General features: G+C 44.6%; 1 protein-coding gene across 3 annotated transcripts in view; it reads left to right on the forward strand.

Annotated features, from left to right (window-relative positions):
• Positions 1–24,308, forward strand: part of ABCA1 (ATP binding cassette subfamily A member 1) — a 95,462-nt gene that overhangs the window by 61,220 nt on the left and 9,934 nt on the right. For 2 of the 3 annotated variants that reach the window (XM_053968733.1, XM_053968734.1), the window contains exons 9-39: positions 1,088–1,328; positions 1,895–2,034; positions 2,274–2,390; positions 4,603–4,791; positions 5,590–5,795; positions 5,888–6,064; positions 6,668–6,890; positions 7,248–7,469; positions 8,061–8,265; positions 8,783–8,896; positions 9,361–9,532; positions 10,029–10,160; positions 10,668–10,807; positions 11,845–11,982; positions 12,522–12,742; positions 13,174–13,246; positions 13,754–13,956; positions 14,947–14,995; positions 15,682–15,795; positions 16,102–16,253; positions 16,722–16,846; positions 17,223–17,321; positions 18,506–18,695; positions 18,861–18,955; positions 19,323–19,355; positions 19,916–20,021; positions 20,736–20,810; positions 21,218–21,387; positions 22,315–22,492; positions 23,034–23,149; positions 23,237–23,381. In XM_053968733.1, the coding sequence (XP_053824708.1) occupies positions 1,088–1,328; positions 1,895–2,034; positions 2,274–2,390; positions 4,603–4,791; positions 5,590–5,795; positions 5,888–6,064; positions 6,668–6,890; positions 7,248–7,469; positions 8,061–8,265; positions 8,783–8,896; positions 9,361–9,532; positions 10,029–10,160; positions 10,668–10,807; positions 11,845–11,982; positions 12,522–12,742; positions 13,174–13,246; positions 13,754–13,956; positions 14,947–14,995; positions 15,682–15,795; positions 16,102–16,253; positions 16,722–16,846; positions 17,223–17,321; positions 18,506–18,695; positions 18,861–18,955; positions 19,323–19,355; positions 19,916–20,021; positions 20,736–20,810; positions 21,218–21,387; positions 22,315–22,492; positions 23,034–23,149; positions 23,237–23,381 (4,560 nt within the window). The remainder of the gene's footprint in view (positions 1–1,087; positions 1,329–1,894; positions 2,035–2,273; positions 2,391–4,602; positions 4,792–5,589; positions 5,796–5,887; positions 6,065–6,667; positions 6,891–7,247; positions 7,470–8,060; positions 8,266–8,782; positions 8,897–9,360; positions 9,533–10,028; positions 10,161–10,667; positions 10,808–11,844; positions 11,983–12,521; positions 12,743–13,173; positions 13,247–13,753; positions 13,957–14,946; positions 14,996–15,681; positions 15,796–16,101; positions 16,254–16,721; positions 16,847–17,222; positions 17,322–18,505; positions 18,696–18,860; positions 18,956–19,322; positions 19,356–19,915; positions 20,022–20,735; positions 20,811–21,217; positions 21,388–22,314; positions 22,493–23,033; positions 23,150–23,236; positions 23,382–24,308) is intronic. The other variant, XM_053968735.1, reaches the window with a different exon arrangement.

Genomic DNA, 24,308 nt, shown 5'->3' on the forward strand with positions numbered 1-24,308 from the left:
GTTAGGAAACAGAAGTTCCCTGAGCTGAAAATAAATGGAAGGTGGAAGGTTACTTAGAGGAAGTATCCTGGATTCTTGCCTTTTTTCTCCTTAACATCCGTTTATTGTCACCATCAAAGAGGAGATGTTCTGACATCTCAAGATAGGGATCTGAAAGCACTGCATTCCATTGTAGCATGAAACCAGTGTTCATGCAGGTGGGTTGCTTTTCCTGTTGTGAGCTTGGCCATGCCCAAATATGGCAGCATTAATGCAGTGAGTATCTCAGGCTGAGGGCAGGACGCTTTTGTTCATGACATATTGCAGGCATATTGTCTGGCTTATGCCACTCAAATGAGTGTGGAGGTACTAATTGTTCTGGCTGGTTGAATGTTGTCACTTCAGGCCTGATGTTAGGTCAGCTGGCCAGCAGAAGGCTTCTTGCTGTGACTGGCTGTGTGCAAAGCTTATGCTGTGATTTGGGCTCCTGGCTAAAGCAGGGCTTGTTTTCAAGGATATTTTGGGAATGCTGTTGACAATGGGGCAAGGAGTTTCTGGGGCAGGAATAAGTGATGCCAATCTGGGAGGTCAAACTGGCTGCCTGCTGTAAATCAGTGGAGGTTTGGTGGAATTGTGCCAGGTGACACTGCTGTGGCCTGTGGCTCATGTAGTTTGTGACCCATGAGCTTCAGTCACTTGGTGTTGTTCCTTTAATTCCTATTCTGACTTGATGTACCCCACCGCACCTGTCCTTGTGAGAGTACTCCACTGGAATGTAAGCCATTGTGCAACCAGGGGGACAAGCAGTTCCCATGTTAGAAGGCAGAGAGGCCAGGAACCACCCACAGCACTGGAGTAGAAAACTCAAGAGTAAAGAACTTGGCAAGGATACATTCCAAATACTTGGACAGAAGAGACTTCCTTCTACAGTCTTCCATTGTGGTAGTGGGGAAATGTTTTCTCTGGTTCTCACCCTTGATGTTGTGTTCAAGGGGATTCTCATCTGTTGAAAAATCTGTTCTGTGGTTTGAAGGCGCATGGAAAGAACTCCTTTTACTAATCCTGTTCAATATTTGCTTCCATTCTTTTCTCTGCCCTTCCCTTCCAGCTGCTGAGCATGAAGAGCTGGAGTGACATGAGGCAAGAGGTGATGTTCCTGACCAATGTGAATGCCTCAAACTCCTCTACACAGATCTATCAGGCTGTGTCACGTATCGTGTGCGGCCATCCTGAAGGCGGAGGGCTCAAAATTAAATCCCTCAACTGGTATGAGGATAACAATTACAAAGCACTGTTTGGAGGCAACAGCACTGAAGATGATGTGATTAACTTCTATGATAACTCCACAAGTAAGTGTAACAATGGCATGGTCTGAGGTCCCATCTACTTCATGCTTGTCATTGCTAGTGTTTTCCAAACTTCCACAGATGAAAGTAGGTGGTCCTGAAGGACATACTGCTGTTTCAGAAAGGCATACACATATTGTCCTGCATATGCCCTTAAGGCCAGTAAGTTATCAACTTGCAGAGTCTCCCAAGGACCTGCTACCTACCTACTGTGTAGAGTACACAGAAACCTGTGCAGTGGACATGCTTTAGTGGGAGAGGGAGCACAGTCACATGCAGCCTCTGGAAATCTGACCTTTTCTGGACAAATTTTTTTTTTGTGCCATGCGTTGGGTTTGTGGGAGTGTTGCAGAACTAGTACTGTGGCTTAGTGTTGGAGGCTACCTGGTTGCTTCTTGTTCACTGGGCAGACTGTACAGGCTTGGGCTAAAAGGAGCTTTTTGTGGAGCTTTGCAGTAAAGGAGGGGATTTGTGTCTGAAAAAATGCTTTGCTTTCAGCTTTGATTGTTCTATGCCTTCTGCAGTTGTCACTGTGCTGTTCAGCCGCTCACCTTTGTGCTTTTGTTCAGCACCCTACTGCAATGAGCTAATGAAGAACCTGGAATCCAGCCCACTTTCCAGGATTATCTGGAGGGCTTTGAAACCCTTGCTGATTGGGAAGATCTTGTTCACTCCAGATACACCAGCTGTAAGGAAGGTCATGTCTGAGGTAACTCTAGCTCTGTCCACTGATAATGTAGCATTAGCTATGTCCTCTGGCTGTGCAGCTGATCCTCTCTAGTTAAATTGGACCCAAACACAAACCTAGGAAGGATTGCCTGCAAAAGCACAGCCTCCTTAATCTCTCACCTCCCATGCACTTACTGTTGAACACTCAATACAGCCTCTCAGCTCATGATGGGCCTCTGCCAGCTTTTGGAAATAACCTTCCTCTCCTCTTTGTGACAGGTGAACAGGACATTCCAGGAGCTGGGTGTGTTTCGTGACCTTGGGGGAATGTGGGAGGAGATAAGCCCAAAGATTTGGACATTTATGGAAAGTAGTCAGGAAATGGATTTCATTCGGGTCAGTATGCTGTCCTTGCCAGAACCACTGCTATTGTTTTTTGCAATAAGTGATGAAGTATTTATTTTAAATGGTGCTTCAGTGCTGAATTGGGCAGATAAATATTATGGATGGGACCCCTTCTTGAAAGAGATCTTGATTGTACTGATCTTGCATTATGCTTGGCATTCCTTCCTTCACATAAGTCTCCTGCAAACAGGAGCAATGCACATTTAACACCCACTTCTAATCTGTCTCTGTTGGAAAATGTAATGTTTTGTCCGCAGTGTTGCCCTCATGTGTCATGAGCACGTCACCATGGTTCCTCAGGTGCAGCTCTGGGGCGTGGATCTTTGCAACCTGTGCTGATGTCTTTGGAAGCACAGTGATGTAAAACTAGCATGAAGAAACAGAGGGACCACTGTAGAGTAGTTTTTCCAGCTGTCTCTGCAACACAGTTGGTTGGGTATCTCAGTGCACTTTCTTGTGTACAGAGACTTCCCCAGGTTGTATAAACCTTGAAATTCATTCCTTTTTTACCACAGTGTAATGCTCTGCTGAATGATCTGTGACACTTGGCCTGTTGTACTTCTTCATCAACATGACATACTATAGCACCAGAGACAGTTGAACAGATCATTACAAAGCTCAGGCAGAAAGTTGAGGTCCAAAACATTGACTTGCAATGATGTCCTCTGAAAACTGAATGTTGCTCCTATTTTTTTTTTTTTTTTAGTTTTATTGAGCCCTGGGCTTTTATGGTTTTATATTTTATGTTGCTTGTTAACGCTGTTGCCTCCGGTAGTTAATTATTGATCTTCCTAGCAATCTGGTCTTTTCTGTAGTAGTGTAGTAACAGCAATCCCTTTGTTGTCACCTGTTGACATTCACACAAGCAGGATTTCTTCACTGTCAGTGCCTTGGCAGCTCCCAGGGAGCATCCCCTTCATTGCCATGTTTCTGGGTTGACTTGCCATTACCTCTCAGCCTTTTGGGTTGTACAATCTGTTTGGCGTATTTCTTCCTGCTGAGGGAAAGTGCTCTGCTTGCCCATCTCTGCCACTTCTAGCTTGATGCTAATGTGCCTGTGAACTTCAGGAAGACCAGCATGTGCCCCTAGGGTTAAGGAGCTTTAATGCTGGACTTAAACAAGGCAAGGTTGAGCCATTTCCCTGCACGCATGGTAGCAGATGTTAACCATGGAGACCAAATGAGAAGAGAGCACAGCACATCCAATTCCTGTGTGCTTGGATTTCCTTTTTATATGTTTTCCTTTGCTAGCTTTGTCTATTCTGTTTTTCCAGTTTGCAAAGTTGTTTTTGTAACTGTATGACCCACTACTTTCTGGTTTGCTGGTAACAGCAGAGTATGGGGAAGCTCTTTACCTCTCTTTGATTTTTGTTGTGGCAAAACATCCACTTCCTGTTCTTAAGCATAAGGATTTTTGCAGTTTTCTCTCTTGTGAAGGTTTTTCATTTTATCTTCCTGACTTCAGTTCAACTATATAGTTTACAATTACAGTTCCCTTCCTGCCTGGCCTTACATCATCTGCCCAGTGGATTGGTTTCTGCTTCAGTGCATTTGTACTAGGCATTGTGCATACAGTAGCCTGTCTTCAGAAAGCTAGCAGTTAAACCAGGTGAAGAAAGCACTGTCCCAGACAGGAGGACAAAGGCAGGACATCATGGCTGTACAGGGCTGCTTCAGCTAGCCCTGGTGGCACAAAAGCAAAATACAGAAATCACCTGGCCTCTGGTGGTGGTACTTCTGTTCAGCACAGTGACTGTTGAGCCTTCAGCCATGCCTCAATTGCTCTCCATCCCAGCCAGGAGGTGAGATTTTTCTGGGAGAAGTGAGCAGAGCTAGGCACCCAGTATTGAGCAAATGCATTTCTGCTGAGCTAGCATCTCCCACTTCCCTGGTTTGCATGTGTGAGGTGCAGAGCTGTACATGGCTCTCTGCTGCCCTCTCCTTGGGAGAGGAGTGGCAGGACATGGAGGCAGACAGCCGACCTGCAAAGCACACCAGTATGGTGTAGCTGTACCGAGGGTGGCACATCCCTCTCAAAGGCAAGGTGAGGGGAAGGATTGTGCTGATCCTTGCAGTATGAGAGAGGCCTCTACCTGCACCTTTTTAACAGCTGTTTTCCTTGTAGTGCTTGTCTTGGTTATGAAAGAGGAATCTAACATTACTTCTCACAACTATTTCTTCTTTGAAAACAAAACACCTGCAGACGTTGCTGAAAGGCAAAGCCCTCTGGGACCTGCAGTTGCCAGCTTCCAACTGGACAGTGGAGGATGTTGCCCGTTTCCTGTCAAACAGTCCAGAGGACTTTGAGACAGAAAATGGCTCTGTGTACACCTGGGTGGATGCCTTCAATGAGACAGACCGGGCTATCCAGACCATCTCCCGCTTCATGGAGGTGAGATCCTGTTAGTATAGGCAAGGCACTGGGGGAGGGCAGCAGCTTGATCTCCACTCATGCAGTTGGGTATTTTGAAAAGGAAAGATAGATGTTCCTCCATCCATTTTCTGGATACAACCAGGATGCAGGAATCTAACTGTAGGCCTTGTTTTTGAAGTTTTTGCTTTTGTTACTGTGTGGTTTCCTGCCCTTCTGTTACTGACTGAAATCTGCTGCTGTCTCCAGCAGTGTAGCAGCTCGTGCTTCAGTCTGGGGTTTAGCTGGGGGCTGTGGTGAAGCTAGCAGCTGATTTAAACTGAGGGAACAAAATTTGTTCTACTTTTTGCCTCATCAGCTTGGGAGATGAGTGCAAACAAAAACAGGCCATGGCTTGTTAAGGGCCTAATCCAAAACCTTCAGGTCGCTCGACTGATGTTTAGAGGCTTTGAATCAGACTTGATTTATTGGTAGCAGACGAAATAAAACTATTTTTGGAAAATGAAACTTGGATGGGATCCTGTAGGTAATACTGCAGTGCTAGCTAACCTCTTTTACAGAAAGTGCCTTTGCTGGGGTATTTCTCAGTGATATATGTTTGACTGGTAGGTGACTGTCAAGCAGGAAGCAATGACAACTCTTGCCAACTTGCTGGGCTACAACAAACCATTGCAAAATAGTCTGATGCTGTTGTCTTTTTCTTGGGCATGACATTACTATTGGAGTGTTGTCTTCTTTCCCTCCACTCCACAACTAAACAATATACATTATGATTTGGGAGTGTATCCCATAAATGCTTCCAATTCTATCTCTGTCTAGTGTGTCAACCTGGACAAACTAGAGCCTGTGCCCACAGAAGTCCAGCTCATTAACAAGTCCTTGGAACTTCTGGATGAAAGGAGGTTCTGGGCTGGCATAGTCTTCACTGAAATAATTCCTGGCAGCACAGACCTTCCTCAACATGTGAAATACAAGATACGCATGGACATTGATAATGTGGAAAGGACCAACAAGATCAAGGATGGGTGAGCCCTGAAATCCTGCCTTATGATCAATTTCTTACAAAGGATGAGGTGAGGAGGATTTCTGATGGAAAGGTCTTCTTCCCTTGGTGCAGGTACTGGGATCCTGGTCCCCGTGCTGACCCTTTTGAGGACATGCGCTATGTCTGGGGAGGCTTTGTCTACCTGCAGGATGTGGTAGAACAGGCCATCATCAGGGTTCAGACAGGCACGGAGAAGAAGACAGGAGTTTATGTGCAGCAGATGCCCTACCCATGTTATGTGGATGACATGTATGTATGCAGCCTGCTTCAAAAACTCCCAGGAGGAGGAGCTTGGGAGGCATGGGCTTTTGTCACGCCTCAGGCACAGTTTTTGTCGCTATTATCAGTGAGGAGGCAATCTCCATAGTGTTCTTAATCCCTAGAATTGGAGCACCCACGTGGAGGATTTATAATATGTAATGACTTGCAGACTCTTGCCTAGCAGAGGGACTGTGAGTACTGGAGTTGAACATACACAGTACCTTCCTGAGGTATGATCATATCCTCACACCTGATGCAAGCAAAAATAGCACTGGGAAAAATCAGATAGATAGGCACAAGAGAGGGGAAAGAGGGCAATTGAGAGCAGTCCCCAGGCAAGGCAGCTCTTTGCACCCACTCTTCCACTAAGTGGCAATTGCAGCTCCAGCTCCCACTCCTAACTGGCGATATGCTCTAAACACATCCACCTCATCTCATGGTGAGACATGGATCCTGTGTCAGGCTTTGCACATCAGCTGCTTTGTGCAGTGAAGCCTTAGCTGTCACCATGCTCTGCTAGCCCTGTGGTATCTGAAGTTGCAGTAATGTTTCTCACCTGATCCTCCTGGCCTCTTTCCTTCATTTTCTTAGATTTCTGCGTGTCATGAGCCGCTCCATGCCTCTCTTCATGACACTAGCTTGGATCTACTCAGTGGCTGTGATAATTAAGGGCATTGTGTATGAGAAGGAAGCCCGGCTGAAAGAAACTATGAGGATTATGGGACTTGACAATGGCATCCTTTGGTTAAGCTGGTTCATTAGCAGCCTTGTCCCTCTCCTGATAAGTGCAGGACTGCTGGTGCTGATCCTGAAGGTGAGTTGCCTGGTTTGGCCTGTGGCAGCAGACTCTAGAACCTTTAGAGCCTGCTAAGCAGTGGTCTGCACTTACACACTGGGGAGGAGTTTGTGGGTGTGTGTTGTTGACCAGTTGCTTTTTGGGGACAAGATTTTGGAACAACAGGACTGTGTGGCTGAAAACAGCAGGGAGGAATGTTGTAGATTCAATTCTCTTTAAAAGATGCCTCTGCTACTGCCTCACTTCTGGGAAGGCTGTTGTGCAAATTGCAGGAAGCCCTGCCTCCCCTGAGCAGCAGTCCTGCAGAGCTGCCTATAACAGAGGTACCTCGGAGAGTCCTTTCAAAACCTTATGTACTTATTGTTCTCTTGCCAGATGGGGAATCTGCTGCCTTACAGTGATCCTAGTGTGGTATTCATTTTCCTCTCAATCTTCGGTGTTGTGACTATCCTCCAGTGCTTCCTCATCAGCACTGTGTTCTCCAGGGCCAACCTGGCAGCCGCCTGTGGGGGCATTGTCTACTTCACGCTCTACCTGCCTTATGTGCTGTGTGTTGCCTGGCAGGACCACATCAGTTTCTCACTCAAGATTTTTGCAGTGAGTTTTGCTGAAATTTTCCTGGGCTCTGGGTCACTACCAGTAGGGCACTCAACACCTGGACAGTTAGAAGAGGGGAAGTGGGAATGGGAGGTTAATTTTCAGTGTAAGAGTCTATCAGGGCTGGGCTTGATAAAGAGGTTTACTGAACCTGGTAGAAGCTGCTTGGGAGGGTTTTGTTGGCTTTGGTAGTGGGTAATGCAGCTGCACTAAGCTGCCTTATCTCTGTATGCTGTAATACTGTACAACAGACATGCACACTGAAGGAGCCACCTGCCTTTCCTCTGCACAGCACTTCTTACCTGTCCAGAGAAGGGTGACTTAGCAACTTGTTCCCTTGCAGGAAAATCCAAAGAATAAACAAAAGAAGATAGGGAAACAAACAATTCTGGGTGGAGGTCCAGTAGAGATTTCAGGCCTCTTGGAACCTAGACCAAATCTGCCGCTCCATATCTGCAAATACAGTGATAGTCTGTGGAACTTGGACTTTTCATATGGACAATGTCCCTTATTCTTGTGCTACAACAGAGATGACCAGTTGGAGAGTAGATGTTAAAAAACTCAGTGTATGTTCATGCCTCCCATTTTCAGAGCCTGCTGTCTCCAGTAGCCTTTGGTTTTGGTTGTGAGTACTTTGCACTGTTTGAGGAGCAGGGAATTGGTGTTCAGTGGGACAACTTCTTTGAGAGCCCATTGGAAGAAGATGGCTTTAGCATCACCACATCAGCCGTCATGATGATGTTTGATACCTTCCTGTATGGAGTCATGACCTGGTACATTGAATCTGTCTTTCCAGGTGAGGTGTACTTCTGAGGGACAATCCTATCTTAAGGTTTTTAAATAATTCCTTTTGCCCCTTTCACTTGGTAGGGTGCAAATTCTGCCCATTTTTAAGCAGAGCTATGTAAAGGTCATGGAACAAAACCAGCTTCAGAGCAAGGTTGTTGCTTGTTGCTAGCAGTGAATGTTGCCCAGCACAGAAGCATGACCCCATTGTGGGCTGATCTAGCTCTAGAAGCTTTGCTGTACTTCACTTTTTCCCTCCTCTAAAGTTCATGGTGCTGCAAGAGAGGAGTTGAGTATCAGTACCACGTGTGCTATTAAGTACCTTTCAGCATAGGGTTTTTAACCCTAAAGTGAAGTTAGATATCTCTTACCCAGAGTCTGTCAGTGTCTTCATAGAGAAGTATTTTTCCTTTGTCCTGCCTCATCTGGAGGCTTACTGTGGGTGGAGTACTTCCCTTCTTGTCCTGAAAGCTAATTAAAGAAAAGGGACAGATGCACTCAGGCTCATGTAATGCTTTTGTTTTTAGGCCAGTATGGGATTCCCAGACCCTGGTACTTTCCTTTCACAAAGTCATATTGGTTTGGGGAGGAACCACAGGACAGGCAGCAGCCCCATCTTGACCAGAAGGGGTCTTCAGAAGGTAAGTGCTGGACACAGAGCCTTTCTGAAGTGAAGTATTAAGATCTGCCTTTTTCTGAAATGAGAGTCCAAAACAGCAGGAGCAGTACTGGCATGGAAGGTGAAATTGGTCACCCTTTTTTTATCACACTTTGGGTATGCTGATCAGGTGGGTGCATCCAGGTAAACCCAGAGTACTTTGCCCACCTGAATGCAGCTGAGTATTCAAGGCTCATGTAGTTGAAGTCCTTGTATTTTTGCTGAGCCTGATAAAACTGGAGATCTCCAGCTCCCATATTAGCCCAGGAGAGAGACAACAGCTAAATGACGACTTCTGTGGAAGATTCCTGTCTCTGAGGAAGAAAGTGGTCAGTTCTTCATATAACTCATTCCTTCACAGGCTTGGGGGAATGTCATGTCTATTAAAACTCCCATGCAATGTCTGTTCAAACCTATCATATTTCTCTGCTTTGTGTTTTCTTCCAGTCTGCAAGGAAGAAGAGCCGGTGCACCTGAGTCTTGGTGTTTCCATCCAGAACCTGGTCAAGGTTTACCGTGATGGCAAGAAAGTTGCTGTAGATGGTCTCACACTTAACTTCTATGAAGGACAAATCACCTCCTTTCTGGGACATAATGGAGCAGGGAAAACCACTACCATGTAAGAACAAAATAATGATATAAGACAGTAGGGAAGTGACTGAATATGCAACTCTTATCCATATAGTAGAGGTACCCATAGAACTGCAGTGTGCAAGCTAGTGCATACTAGAGTGCCTCTGCTGATTTAGTCTAGTTGTGGTGCTGCCTTACAGATACAGGGGACTGGAGCCACAAAGAGTTCAGGTTGAGGCTGGGTCAAATGAATCCGTAGGCAGCATTTTGTAGTAATGCCATGACGTGATTCCTGACTTACCAGTGAAAGAAAGCAAGCTGGTACTGAAAGAACAAGAAGCTTTTAGAGGAAAAAATCTTTCCTTCAAGCAGACATGTTCTTTGATCACTAGTGGAGCTGATTTGTGCTTTGGTTTATTTAAAATCCATTAGTGAGGCTACTTTCTTGATAGGGGATTCCCCAGGGTTTCCACCTACTCTTCATTCAGCCTTCCACTGTTTCCTAGTGCGGAACCTGCTGATCTGTTCTATTTTTCTTTCAGGTCCATTTTGACTGGCTTGTTCCCCCCAACTTCGGGTACAGCCTTCATCCTGGGCAAAGATATCCGCTCTGAGCTTAGCATCATCAGGCAGAACCTGGGTGTATGTCCACAACACAATGTGCTGTTTGACTTGTGAGTACCATCTGGGAGACACAGGACTGGTGCTATCCAACAGATGTTTGGTTCTCTAGGATACAGCAGTGGGCATCGGCTTTACAGTCGTTTTTTCTGTGTGTGCATGGTGCGAGACAGTGGGGTGGTGTGGGATTGGTGTAGGAACATTTCTGTTTATTAGCACATTCCTAAGCGCCTGAGAATGATCAGCAAGAGCTTACACTTTCATCTTTCATGTACTCCACTCAGCTAGGCCAAGTGTTTCCCCAGTGCCTAGTGATTTGGGTTGTTTGTGGTACTGTCAAGCACCCTTAAAAAAGGATTACTTACATGGGTGCTGAATAGAGCCACACCCTGAAGTGAAGCCGAAACTGAGTGCACCCAGTCTGTGGCATCATTCCTGAAACCTCAGCCTTAAAAGATGTTTTCCTGAGGAAATAGAAATGCCTACAGTAATGCTAATAAAAGGGATGAATCCCAGTATGGTGCTTTCAACTCTGCCCTGAGGCTGCATTTGTTCCCTAGGCTGACTGTGGAGGAGCACATCTGGTTCTATGCTCGGCTCAAAGGGCTGCCGGAAAAGAAGGTGAAAGAGGAGATGGAGCAGATGGCAACAGATGTTGGCTTGCCTCACAAACTGAAAGCTAGGACAAGCAAGCTCTCTGGTAGGTTGAGATCTTTTACATTTCTCAGCCTCAGAAACACTCCACTGGTTTTTGCAGAGGCTGTGTTACAGACCTTGATGGACTCCTGCAATTATATATAGACTACTATAAAATTAAGCATTTAAGCAAGTCAGTTATTTATTAAGTACCTAATCAGTGTATCTTAGTAAACATGACAGTCTTGCACAGTCTCAAGCTATCTAATGGCCATAACAAGTCTCTCACTTTCTCAGAGTATTTTGTATTTTTTTCCACCATGACATAGTTCAGCTGCATTTGTTGTGTGTTGTCCAAAGCTTATTAATATAATTTGGGGGTTATGAGTTTAGGTGAGAGTGGTTCGGACCATAGTCTACAAGTCTCTTGCTATTTGTGAACCATACATGCATTCCTTATGCTGACTTCTGTCCCTTCAGTTGGTGACCTGGAGTGCCCTTCTCCTTTGTTCAGTAGGGGCAGAATTCCTGTGTCAGTCTGTACCAGATACTAGAGGAACTGACATGCCTTTGTCTTACTCAAGTATCAGTACAGACTGCACATTTGACTTTGGGGAGGGAGAGCAGATGACCACAGTTGACTTCAGTATTGAGGAATGCAATATAATTCCTTGGTTTTGCCTCTGGAACACTTCCATGGAAGGGGAGTCTCATGGGGACTTATTTCTGCAGCTCAAGCTCTGGAGACCTGTGTTCCAGATCCCCAAATAAGCTTAGGCCTCCAAGCTGGCGATTTGCTACCCCTGGTGCTGAGACAGTATAATTCAGTTAAAGAAGGGCATGCAAGTTGTGGTTCCCTGCAGTAGGAGGAGAGTTGGACTTCACTGAGGAAAGACTATCCACTTTGATGAATTATCCACTGTCCAGAAAGTGGTTGGACCCTGAAGGCCTGAAACAGCAGCAGTACTTGTTCTCCTCAGTCTGCTTTCTTTCCGAGAGCTTATTATTCCATATAAGAAAGCTTTTTACCATACTGCAAGTATTGCTGTTCCACTCATCGCTGCGTCAGCCTGAACACCTCTTTCTTCTTGTGGCTGACAGGTGGCATGCAGAGGAAGCTCTCTGTTGCCTTAGCTTTTGTCGGTGGCTCCAAGGTTGTCATTCTGGACGAGCCTACAGCTGGGGTGGATCCTTATTCTCGCAGAGGAATATGGGAACTGCTTCTGAAGTATCGGCAAGGTAAGTCATCTTCTTCTCTACTTGTAATAAATGTATTGTGGAAGGCAAAAGAAAATCAATCTGATTCTTGACTGTTCTCGAAATAGCACTGTGTCTTTGCAAATTTATCGTTGCCTGCACCAAGGAATGAACAAACACCATGCAGGACAAGGATGCTCAGATCTCTCGTCTGTATATCTTTCTCCTCCTATTCATGTCAGAATTCACAAACAAACTTTTTTACTGGGTTATGACAGAGGGCAGGTAAAGTCAGAAAATCACCATTGCTTTTCAGCAATGTCCTGTTCTGCTTCATGCAACCAGTCTTGCAGACATGAAATTAAACCTGCCTTTGCTGAGCATGACAAGAGCCAGCAGTGGGGAGAATTAAACTCATGACAGCAGTTGTGAATCCTCTCCGTACTCCTTGTTCAAAGGAGCCAAAATTGTGGCATCAACCTCCTGTCCAACTTAATGGCAAGATGCAGATGATTGTGGCTCTGGTGTGGCAGCACAGGTTTGTTTGACTTAGCATCCATGTCTTCCTTGCTCTCTTCCAGGTCGCACTATCATTCTCTCCACGCACCACATGGATGAGGCAGACATTCTGGGGGACCGGATTGCCATCATTTCTCATGGCAAGCTCTGCTGTGTTGGATCTTCTCTCTTCCTGAAGAACCAGCTGGGAACAGGCTATTATTTGACCCTGGTCAAAAAGGATGTAGATTCTTCTCTGAGCTCCTGCCGAAACAGCAGCAGCACAGTTTCCTATCTGAAAAAGGTACAGCTGGCCTTTTCTGCTTATGTTTATTCTTTCTTCATGAAATCTTAGGCTTTTTGGAAGCAGCAGCTAAGATTTTCTATAGTAGAATGCCTCAAAGGAAAATCCCTTGTTCTTTGAAAGAAGTGTTACTTGTCTGATGGGTACTGTGCCAGACTATGTCTAGTTAAACTGTTGTGTAAGACATACATCCTCGTTACAGTTTCTTTCAGTGCTGGTGGTCTCAAGCTGATCAGAGAGATACAAAGTAAGTGAAGTATACTTTTGTAACACTCACTTCTATACCGGTGATCTTATTTCTATTTTAGCCCTTTGCAGTGCTATGTCACCATCTGCAGCATCTGGTTGGACTTACTTAGTATATAGTATCTGGTGGACCCCATTTTGAATAAACAGCAGGAAATAATGTTGGTCTTCTCTTTTGTGACCAGGATGACAGTGTCTCGCAGAGCAGCTCTGATGCTGGCCTTGGCAGTGACCATGAAAGTGACACACTGACGATAGGTGAGGAAAAAAATTTAAGACTGAATCCTAGTTGACATTGCTCTGTAGCTCGCCTTGGACAGCTGCCTTAATCTTGTTGCTCCTAGGTAGCTACAGTCTTGGGGAAATTATTAAATTCACAATGATAGTATTTTAAATATTGGAATGTATTTCTTGAGTGATCCATTTTGAATTCAAGCTGTTCTGAAATAAAATATTATGTAGCTGTGTGGTCTGTTAGCAGTATATAATGTTGGTGAGCTGTACATCAATGATTTATTTGCAGGTCTTCCAGTAGCATGTACAAGCTCTCCCAAGTTCTGCACATAAAAATTATAGTCAGGCTTTTATCCAGGCTTGTGTTAAATTAAAAAGAAATGACACTTCATGGAAATTAACTTCTTTCCAGAGATGTCCTGTTTGTTGTTCTTTTCTTCTGGCAGGATTTTTAAGGCTGAGCTCTTTTTTCCACATAATGAGTGGTAACCAGAAGAGAACTATCTTTTGCATTTGTTTTTTTTTTTCTAGATGTGTCTGCAATTTCAAATCTCATTACAAAACATGTTCCTGAGGCAAGACTGGTGGAGGACATAGGTCATGAATTAACCTATGTCTTGCCATACAAAGCTGCTAAAGAGGGAGCTTTTGTGGAGCTGTTCCATGAAATTGATGACCGTCTTTCTGATCTTGGCATTTCCAGCTATGGCATCTCAGAAACCACCCTGGAGGAGGTTAGTGAGCTGCTGATTACTGTTTGTCTTAAACTGGGCAGAAGGATTTATGGCAGAATTAAGAATGAGATGAAGCCTTATTGCTTTCTTGTAAAAATTGACAGAACAGGCAGCTTTGCATTCCTCTCCAAAATGGATTGTCTTCTGCCCTGTGTAAGAGTGTGGTCATAGAGGTGTGCATTAAAAATTGAAATGTGATACAGACAAGCAAGGATAGGTCATATGTGCTCATCTGCACTTTGCTGAGATACCGTGTGTAGGTTGGCCCCTGATTTGGCTGCTAATATCTGTGTTATTTTTAGGGATGCTTTGTGTTGCATTTAACTGAAAACATACATTTCAGTATTAGATACATACATTAGGTAAACAATTTTGATATATGACCTTGTCAGGATTTTTTATGGTTTCAGGGTTTGTTCCATGTGACTGTCTTCCAGCTGCCAAATCTCTTTTTTATCACAGAAGCATCAAGCACATTATCTCTGTAGAATCTTTATTTGTTTATTGTTAAAGAATGATAAGGGAAACTGAAACAGTGGTGTTTTTGTACTTACTGAGGTTGCCCTCTAGGTCCTTCACAGCTGTGAAGACCTTGGATGTTGTCTGCAATTTGAAAATGGGTTATTTCTGGTTTAGGAGAGTCCATGAGTCAAGCTCCATGAAGATGCCTATTCAAACAAGAGCTATTAGACATGGGGAAATACGAGATACACCAAGTTTAGTTACTAGGTCTGCTTCTGAGACACAGGAAAGAGCTCATGTTTGAGATGGCCTGAGAACTCCTATTGGAAAGGGGGAACAGCTGGTAGCAGTCTGACTCCCGGAAACGGGAGAGAAGCCACAAAGTCCGTATCTGCATCATGCAAAGGATAAACTCAGTATCCTCAGTTCTCTTGTAGCACCTGCCAGTCTTACATGGCGTCTTCTGAAGCAGTACCTACAATATCTCTCTTCTTTTGATTTTCACTGAGACTTATCATTCCTTTTCAGATCTTCCTGAAAGTGGCTGATGATAGTGGTGTGGATGCAGAAACCTCAGGTGGGTGTAGTTATTCCCTACAGAAGTGACACATACCAAGGTATGACAGAGCCTGATTGAGACTGAACTGAAGCTCTTCTGTTCTAGTATTTTTAACGACCTGAAGTAGCTGGGTTTAGTGTATTTAATGCATGCTTTTATGTGCTGTAAAGGTCAATTGACTCAGTTGGTAGCATATTTATGTTGTAATAGTGAAGAGTTTCTGTTGTTTGAGTATATTGCAAATTACTTGACTGACACTGTTGTCTGCTCAGAAGAACTCCTGACATATCAGACCATAGCAGGGTCCAAATTACTTTCTCTTTCTGAGAGCAGATCACGGCACTGAGTGCTCATAACAGCAAATTGCACTTGTAGTCACGTGACTACATATGACTGTCATGTGGACAGTGAGAGTTTTCTTACAAGGAGAGCAGCCTGCTCTCTGGGAGAAAAACCAGAAAGGTGTCAAGTGCACTAGAAGAAGTTTCTGGGACATCACAGAAAGTATAGTCCATAAAACATGACCTATTGCAGAATGACAGTCTTGGTTTTGTTTTTACCTGCACGGAAGTCACTCCAAATCAGCTCTTCAGTTTGCAAATGGAAGGCGTGTAAAATGAAAATTATATTGCTTTGTTTTTTTTCTGGGGATGGCTGGAGATTAACTGAAACAGTTCAGCTAACCATAACTGCATTATTTTCAGATGGTACATTGCCAGCCAGAAGGAACAGACGTGTGTTTGGAGACAAACAGAGCTGCCTTCGTCCATTTACAGAAGATGATGCATTTGATCCTAATGATTCAGACATAGATCCAGGTATTGCTAGAGTTCAAGCCTGTTTTCTTTCTGTGTATGCTCTTTCATATTATAAGTACTGCAGATCTGATGGCTGAGTCTGCCAAAGGAGAGGTATTTGCCTTTAGAAATAGTGAACAGTGTAGGATGCACAGCCTGCTCAATCCTCCCATTCAAAGCTCAGAGATATGGAAGAAAATACATTCATGTAAATTTCTGTTGTTATTGCTGCTGACTATGCTTTTTTTTTTCTGGTGAGTGAGAGTGGCTGCTCCAGCAGAGATAGCATCTCTGAACTTTTGAGTGAGGGTCATTTCTTCTTGCTAGCAGAATCCAGAGAGACAGACCTTCTCAGTGGCATGGATGGGAAAGGCTCCTACCAAATGAAGGGCTGGAAGCTCACCCAGCAGCAATTCATGGCTTTATTGTGGAAGAGGATGCTCATTGCCAAGAGAAGCCGTAAGGGCTTTTTTGCCCAGGTGAGAGCCTCCAACATGAGCAAAGTCCCTCATCAGGGACAGCTCTGGACTGTGTATTGTAGTCTGAGTTGATGGTGGGCTAAAAACCTCAAGGGAATGCAGATAACCAAAGTTAGCTTTCACTGCACATGGGGGCAGAAGTGAAGCACTTGCCTGTGTAAGTGAAAGGAGTTGCATGATAAACCATGCAATTACAGTATTCTTGCACAGCAGAATGTAATTTTGCCCTTGAGAACAGCATTTGCAGCTAAATCCTCTGTAGCCTCCAACATGAGAAAAGTGAATTCCCTGACTGAATGCCAAGATAGATCTTGCATTGGTGTCTAGGACTGCTTTGGTGTAAATAGCAAAGGTATTTCTGAGAAACTTTGAAAAAGTTTTGATCCAATAAGTGAATCATATGTAACTCCTGATGCTTCTGGAAACATTTGCTCATAAAAAAGACATGTTTTTTTCTTAAAATTTCAGATTGTGCTGCCAGCTGTCTTTGTGTGTATTGCTCTCATGTTCAGCCTGATTGTTCCTCCTTTTGGGAAGTATCCCAGCCTGGAACTACAACCCTGGATGTATGATGAGCAGTACACTTTTATTAGGTATGTTTTGTGTGGCCCATAAATTATATTCTTTGTGAACTTGAGTTACTGAGTTCCTTAACAGGTTGTTTGGGGTTTTGTGCTTATCTCAGAAGCACATTTTAAAAGAGAGTTGTGGTGTTTTCTTCTTTGACCTTTAAATGCCAGCTCTAAGTACAGGCAAGGCCATATCCATTTTTAAATGGTGCTATGACTCTTCTAATAATACTGTGTACAAAACACTTGGAATGTATGTGTGTGCTCATAGGCCAAGCATTCTTCAAGGGCAAATCCCCGCCCACATCCTTTCACTGTGCTGTTGGACTTGCTCTGTTGCTTCTTTTGCTGTGTGCTTGTTACCACGCTGACTGATAGTGTTTTTCTGCTGTTCCCATAGCAATGATGCTCCAGAAGATGCAGGCACTCACAAGCTTTTGGATGCCCTTCTTGATAAGCCAGGGTTTGGGACACGCTGTATGCAGGGACATTCCATCCCGTAAGTAGAACTTTGGTCTGGGAACAGGAAGAACATCCCTGGTAGCTCTAGCTGACTTTAGGAAATTATAGTAATGCATGGCCAGAGCAGGATTTAAGCCAAAAGAGTTGTAATTACATTCAGTTTTTCTGCTCAGAAGCTTTTTAAAAGTTGCCAGCCCTCAGTCTGGTGAGGAAGTTGAGGTTTGAGTGCAAGTCCTTGCTGTAGAGATGGAAAGGAGAGAGCAAATGACTCAAGTTACTGTTTGGGCCCGAACATGGTAAAGGACCTATTTATGTTGCAGTATGTTGTTGACTGTAGCTATTCCCACTGCACAATGTTTCCAGCTGCATTAGAAACCTGAGTTAGCACCCCACAAACACTAGCAGAAGGAGTGGAGAACCAGACAGCATTTGTTGTTTCCTAACTCTGCCACCTGACTTGGTGCATGGCATTGGGCATGTCACTGAAGATCTAGTCTGAAAATGTAGAAGAGGCATACGCTCCAAGAGTCCAGGATGGTGTGTCCAGAAGATCTGCAGCTCATGCTCACAGGATGATGGGGAGGGAGGCAAGGTGTCTGATATAATGGCCAGTGGTGGAAAGTAAGCTGCATCCTTCATAAGAGGAATGAAAGCCGAGCTATTCCACCAATGGGCCATGGGGAAAAAGCTGCCCACTACTACCTTACGGAAGAGCAGTGTTTTGATGCCCCAAAGGCAGAAATATATCCAAGGAGTCATACAAGAAGATTGTATGCTGTGATCTTAAAATAACAGACTATCTCAGGTTGGGAGAGACCCATGAGAATCACTGAGTCCAACTGTCTACTGTCACTGAGTCCAACTGTCTTGGAGGACTACTTTTAACTAAACCATGTGACTAACCACATTCTCCAGATGCTCCCTGAACTCTGGACAGTGTGCCTGCTGGGACTGAAACAAAGCATTTAATTATAATGCAAAGGGGGGAGTGTCTGGCCCTACAGTATTGGCCAGTCTCAGTTTCTTTGGTAGTGGGATCTGTTAAAAGCTGCAGAGTCTGATCTATTGCTCTGAGCTGTTTGTCTCTGTGAGGTTGTGCTCCTTTGAGAAGCACAGTGCTTCTTCTGGGGACTGTGGAGTTTGATCTTTAAATCTCTGGTAAGCAAAGGCCATCATATTTGTCTTAAAAACTGCTTTTTTATTGACTCTTTCCAAATACAGGGACACTCCTTGCACTGTGGGGCAGAAGGAATGGACAACTGCTTCAGTCCCAGAGTCAGTGCTGGACATCTTCCTGAAAGGCAACTGGAGCATGGAGAATCCTTCCCCATCTTGCCAGTGTAGCAGTGAGAAGATCAAGAAGATGCTGCCTGTATGCCCCTCTGGTGCAGGTGGCCTGCCACCCCCACAGGTAGGAGGGAGCTCAGTGGTACTACAGTGAGGACTGCAGTGGTACTGCTCATGAGGAGGAGAGTGGCTATGTGTGATTCTTGCATGCAGCATTGTACAAGATTATTTCACTCAGAACCTGTGTTTTCTGATGAGCATTTATCTGTATTTCCACTGGTGACACCAGCGTGAGCAAGACACAGCTGACATCCTCCAGAATCTGACAGGCCACAATATATCAGACTACCTGGTGAAGACCTATGCGCAGATCATTGGGAAAAGGTAGCTGTTGAACACTCCCCCTTTCCTCCCCGACAAACACTGCTTGCTCTATGGGTGATGCACAAATCAGGCAAATAAGCCTGGGCAGCCCAAACTCTTCAGTAGTGAGCCAGATCCACTCAGGTCCTCAGATGGCCCTGATCCTCAGCTCAAGTGATGTTTCTGCTTTGTGCGTGGTTGTGTGCTGACCCTCATAGGCAGATTATGGGGGAAGCCTAAGGATTACACCGAAGAGGAATGGTGGGAGCTATATCAGATGTGAGAGGCTATAGCACTCTTTTTCCTGGCCATGTGCCTGCAGCTTTGTTAGGTCTGTCTCTCCTCTGATTCTGTGTATTATATATCAACTCTTTTTTTCCCTCTGCAGCTTGAAGAACAAAATCTGGGTGAATGAGTTCAGGTAAGTTACTGTATTTTCCTTAGCTTGTATAGGTCCACTAAACCTTGACCATACTATTTAACAGGACACATCCACCCTGCTTTAAGTTTGTGTTATAGGACTCTTAATTACCAGATATTGGAGGAAGCTGCTTAAGGATAAACTGGGACAATCCCAGAGCACTGGACAGCATGTCTGCCTTATGCAGAGAGCAGTCTTGAAAAGATTTGCATGACCAGCATGCTGGTACTCTATTCTGTGAGGTGCTATTCTTCCAAGCAAGGGTAGCAGGGAGACATCCTGCTTTGCCTTCAGTAGAGAATAGCTGCCTTTGGACAGCATGCTGAGTAATTGCGATATGAGTATTTAACCCCAGAAACAAAGAGTAGAAGACTTCATGGCTAAGCAACCATGTAGGAGAATAAAAGTCTTCCCTTCACGTAAGAGTGGAAAGTGCTAGCCTTGGGTGTACTGCAGGAAGAGGAGACATAGACATGGACATGGAGAGGAATAAGGAGTAGCATTTTGTGGAGGTCAGTGAATGATCATGTCTTAGCATCACTTTCTATCTGAACTTTCAGGTATGGTGGCTTTTCTTTGGGAGCCAGCAGTTCTCTCGTGCTTCCTCCAAGTCATGAAGTCACTGATGCCATTAAACAGGTGAAGAAAATTTTGGAGCTGGCACAGGTGAGCAGTTTTCCCCCATAAGCCCAGGAAGCACTAAATACTGAGTCTTGTTACTTGGGAGATGACTTGGAAGCCATAAAATGAGGAGCATGTGTATGTTAGCTGTGTCCACTGACTTCACCCCACTACCTCTGAGCTGAGATCTCCCAGGCTGTTGTCTGGGAGTAGCAGAAGGCTTGAAGACATGCTCAGCTAAAGTTTATCTAGCCCATGTTGCTGATGTGGGTTCTGCCCAGCACCAGTTGCAAGCCAGTGGGGATTGCAGACATCTGAATGTTTTGTGGCAGGACAGGGTGGGCTGTCTTGTGGAATTAAGAAGTGGTTGCTGCCATCTTCAAAACCTCAGTTGAACCTTCCTGTGCTGAGTCTGCCCTGGCTCAGAAGAGAATTTGGGCCACTGTTTTTCTCTGAGACTGTCAGCCTGCAGGCTGCAATGTCTCTGAAGGTTGCGTGCAACTTTGGTTAATATGTTTAGCTGGAAAAAAACAGGTATAAGACTGATCCTTCTTACCGGTGAGACTACAGAAAGGGAAAAGGTGAAGGAAAACCACAGTTACTCAGCCTTCTTATCACCTCCAGTTTGGTGGGTAGAGGCTGTTGAGTTGGCAGAAAGCTGTCAGAGCTGTGAAAAACATTGTGTAGTCTCTGTTAGACCCCAGGGCATAAATAAAGGTATTCTTAGAGGGGAAGTAACTGTCTCTTTGCTGTTTGCAGGGGAGTTCTGGGGATCGATTTCTCAACAGTTTATCAAGTTTCATGAAAGGCCTGGATACAAAGAACAATGTGAAGGTAAATTAATCAATCCTCATTTCTGTGTCTGCTATTTGAAGCTCTGGTGACTTGGAGTCACAGCAGTTTGTCTTGGAAAACTTTGTAGACCAGAGTTCTCTGTATTTGCTAGTGGAATAAATGTAGCTTGTAGTTTTATGTGGGCTTCCTTAAAATTTGTTTCTCCTGTGGAGTCTAGTCCTAAATGCCAAAAAGAGTTCAGTGCTGGATCGGTGATAGCTTCCAGCAGCCTCTTGTGTTTATTGATTAAACTGTTGTGTTCTGCCCCTCAGCAAGCTAGCTGGAATGATGTGGAAAGAAATATGCTCTCAACAGAGGAAGCGATGTTCTGCCTAGGAAGGGCTTAGGAAGCTTTTGGGTAGCTGATGTACCTGGTGCCTTTCTGATGCTCATGCGGTGTCTTGTAGGTGTGGTTTAACAACAAGGGCTGGCATGCCATTGCATCCTTCCTGAATGTGATCAACAATGCCATCCTTCGGGCCAACCTCCAGCAGGGTGAAAATCCCAGTGTTTATGGGATCAGTGCCTTCAATCACCCACTAAACCTCACCAAGCAGCAGCTCTCTGAAGTAGCTCTGTAAGTTGTGACATGAATATGGATGGGTTTGGACTCATTGCTGATGACTGGAAACAGGCAACTTGGGAGGTTTTGGACCCACTGGTTTTGGACCCACTCAGTGGCCTCTGCCATTTAGGTTCTTAATACGCAGGCCTTATTTTCTCTGGTCTGGGCAATTTGTTCTGCTGAGAACTTGCTGTTGAACAGCACTGCTGTACAAACTTCTTCTGTCCAGGAGTCTCTGGAAGCTGAAGTTCTTAAGAACAAGTCCTTTTCAGGAATCAGACCTTCTGCAACTCTAGAAAATCCCTTTTAGCCACCTTCAGAAAGGTGTCTCACCATAAATATGGTGATTCTTTTGTCCCCAGCATTTCATTAGGAACCACTAACAGGTCCTGTTGAGTTTTGCCCACTGTCTCAAGCTGGGGGGCACACAGTAATGCACAGGGTTAAGTTCAATGAGGCATTGACTACTCCAATCCCACTACGATCAGAGTCAGAACTTAAAATCTGTGTGCATGTATATCCTTCTAGCCACAAAACAGTGGCAGATAATGGGCAGATACTTCTCAGCTTTGAAACAACATCAAAAAATGGACAAACCCCAACAACCCCAGGAAATGTATTATGTGGGAAACAAAATGGTGGTAATAAGGAAAGCAGTCTATTGTGCTGAAGTTATTAACCAGTCTGCAGGTTGTGATGCTGTGCTTGAGATGCCAACAGACTGTGTATGTTCCCTTTGCTATATGGCTGGAGAAGAGCTGTGCAGTTAAGAGAATCTTGCAGGGTAATTCTTTACTCAGGGTTCTGAGTATAAGGACAGAATAATGACAGCAGAAGAAGAAATAGTTTCTGCCTTGCCCTTCATGAGCTGCCTCATTCCTTCTCAAAGGAGCCAGTACCAGCATACAAACAATTTGCTTTCTTCCTTTTTTTATCCAGGATGACCACCTCTGTGGATGTCCTTGTGTCCATCTGTGTGATTTTTGCCATGTCCTTTGTTCCTGCCAGCTTTGTGGTTTTCCTTATTCAGGAACGTGTCAGCAAGGCTAAACACTTGCAGTTCATCAGTGGTGTGAAGCCTGTGATCTACTGGCTGGCCAACTTTGTGTGGGATATGGTAAGGACTTAGCCTGGGCTAAACTATCCTCTGTTCTGTTTTTCCAGGGTGTCTTGAAGTGCACAGTGCAGTTTGTTCCAGTGGGCACCACACTATTTCAGTGAATAACAAATGTGACTATGACTTTTATGTTTACTCTCATGGGGTAGTGCTTCATCTCAGTGGGTCGAGGAATACAACAGAGGATGGAAGGACAACCATAAGCTCAATCATTAGCATTTATTATGTCACTCTAAAATACTTGCCCAAAAATGTTTGCTTGTGTAGCCCCTTGTTCTGCTCTGTCCAAAGCAAGTTTTCTCAACCTGCGGTGTCTGAAACCTGAGAGTCTGACTACTTCTAGAGGGACCAAGAAATGTGAATTCATGTGTACTCTATTACGGGTTCACACATATGACACTTTTGACAAGAGTCTCCCATTGAAAACAGCTTTGGGAACACTGAAACATTTTGAAAACTATTGATTAGAGCAGAAAAACATCTCTCCTTTTTTTTTATGTCATCTGGAAAGAAATCTAAAGTCATGTTTTTCAACTTCCAGTGCAACTACATTGTTCCGGCCACACTAGTTGTCATCATCTTCATCTGCTTCCAACAGAAATCCTATGTATCCTCCTCCAACTTGCCTGTGCTGGCTCTCCTTCTGTTTCTCTATGGGTAAGGGATTTCTTATCAGAAGATGACTGGGAAGGCTCTTAGACTTGGACGATTCTTACCTGATGTTGCTACCTTTTCTCTTGCCAGGTGGTCCATCACCCCTCTCATGTATCCGGCCTCCTTTGTGTTCAAAATCCCTAGCACGGCCTATGTTGTGCTGACCAGTGTGAATCTCTTCATTGGTATCAATGGGAGTGTGGCCACCTTTGTCCTGGAGCTCTTCACCAACAATGTATGTTTTTCCAGAGGCTCCTCACTGTCTTGTGCTGCTACAGTCTTGTTCCATGTTGGTTCCATGGTGCCTTTAGTAGCCAGATCTCCAGAAAAGCTAGGCCCTGTACACATTAGCTTCAGCAGCAGTTTAAATACAGGTTCTGGTGGAAATGCGTTAAAGCCCCCTGTAGAAAGGTTCACAGAGCTGTTAAGGTGGGGAAGGAGCTCCTGAGATTGTCTAGTCCAACCTTGGAGCAGGATCAGCTACAGCAGTGTATTGGGTTTGCTTGGCCTGGTTTTTCGTAGTGGGGGGAGGGGGGGGGCAAGGTCAAACCGCTAAGAACAGGTTGCTCAGGGCCATTAGGATTTAACATTTCCAGAGAGAGACTCCACAGTCTCTCTGGATGACTTTTTCCACTTTTCAGTCATTCTTAGGGTAAAAAAAAGCAGAATTTCCTTACATTCAAATAGAATTTCTTGTATGTTCTTAATGAAGGGCATTTTCCATCTACGAAGGCCATTTAATCACCCAACCATTTAGTTGTCCTAAATTTTTGCCTCATATTGTAGATACCGCTCTAGCTATGTTGGTGAGCTTATGCACTTCAGTTTTTGAACACCAGATGCCTCCTGGGGAAGGTACAAGTTCCTCTCATGCTTGTAGACAACACAAGATGTCTTAGCAAGCACTGTTTGACCCACAGTGATGTGAAGTGTTCCTTGTGGGAGAAGCCTCAAGAGACACCATGGGAGTTGTTGATTATACCTCTTCCTGTGGGCATAAGGGCACAGTCCTTGATGATGGTTCCTTTTTTTACAAAGCCTGTTCTAGCTCAGTAAAAATGAGTACATGCTCAGAGATGAGTACCTGGCAGAACAGGAACTCAGAGTGCTATCAGTTCAATCCACGGACTAAGCCCAGCTGGAAGACAACAAAGGACAAGTA

Source organism: Vidua chalybeata, chromosome Z, assembly GCF_026979565.1.
Source record: "Vidua chalybeata isolate OUT-0048 chromosome Z, bVidCha1 merged haplotype, whole genome shotgun sequence".
Taxonomy (NCBI): Eukaryota; Metazoa; Chordata; class Aves; order Passeriformes; family Viduidae; genus Vidua; species Vidua chalybeata.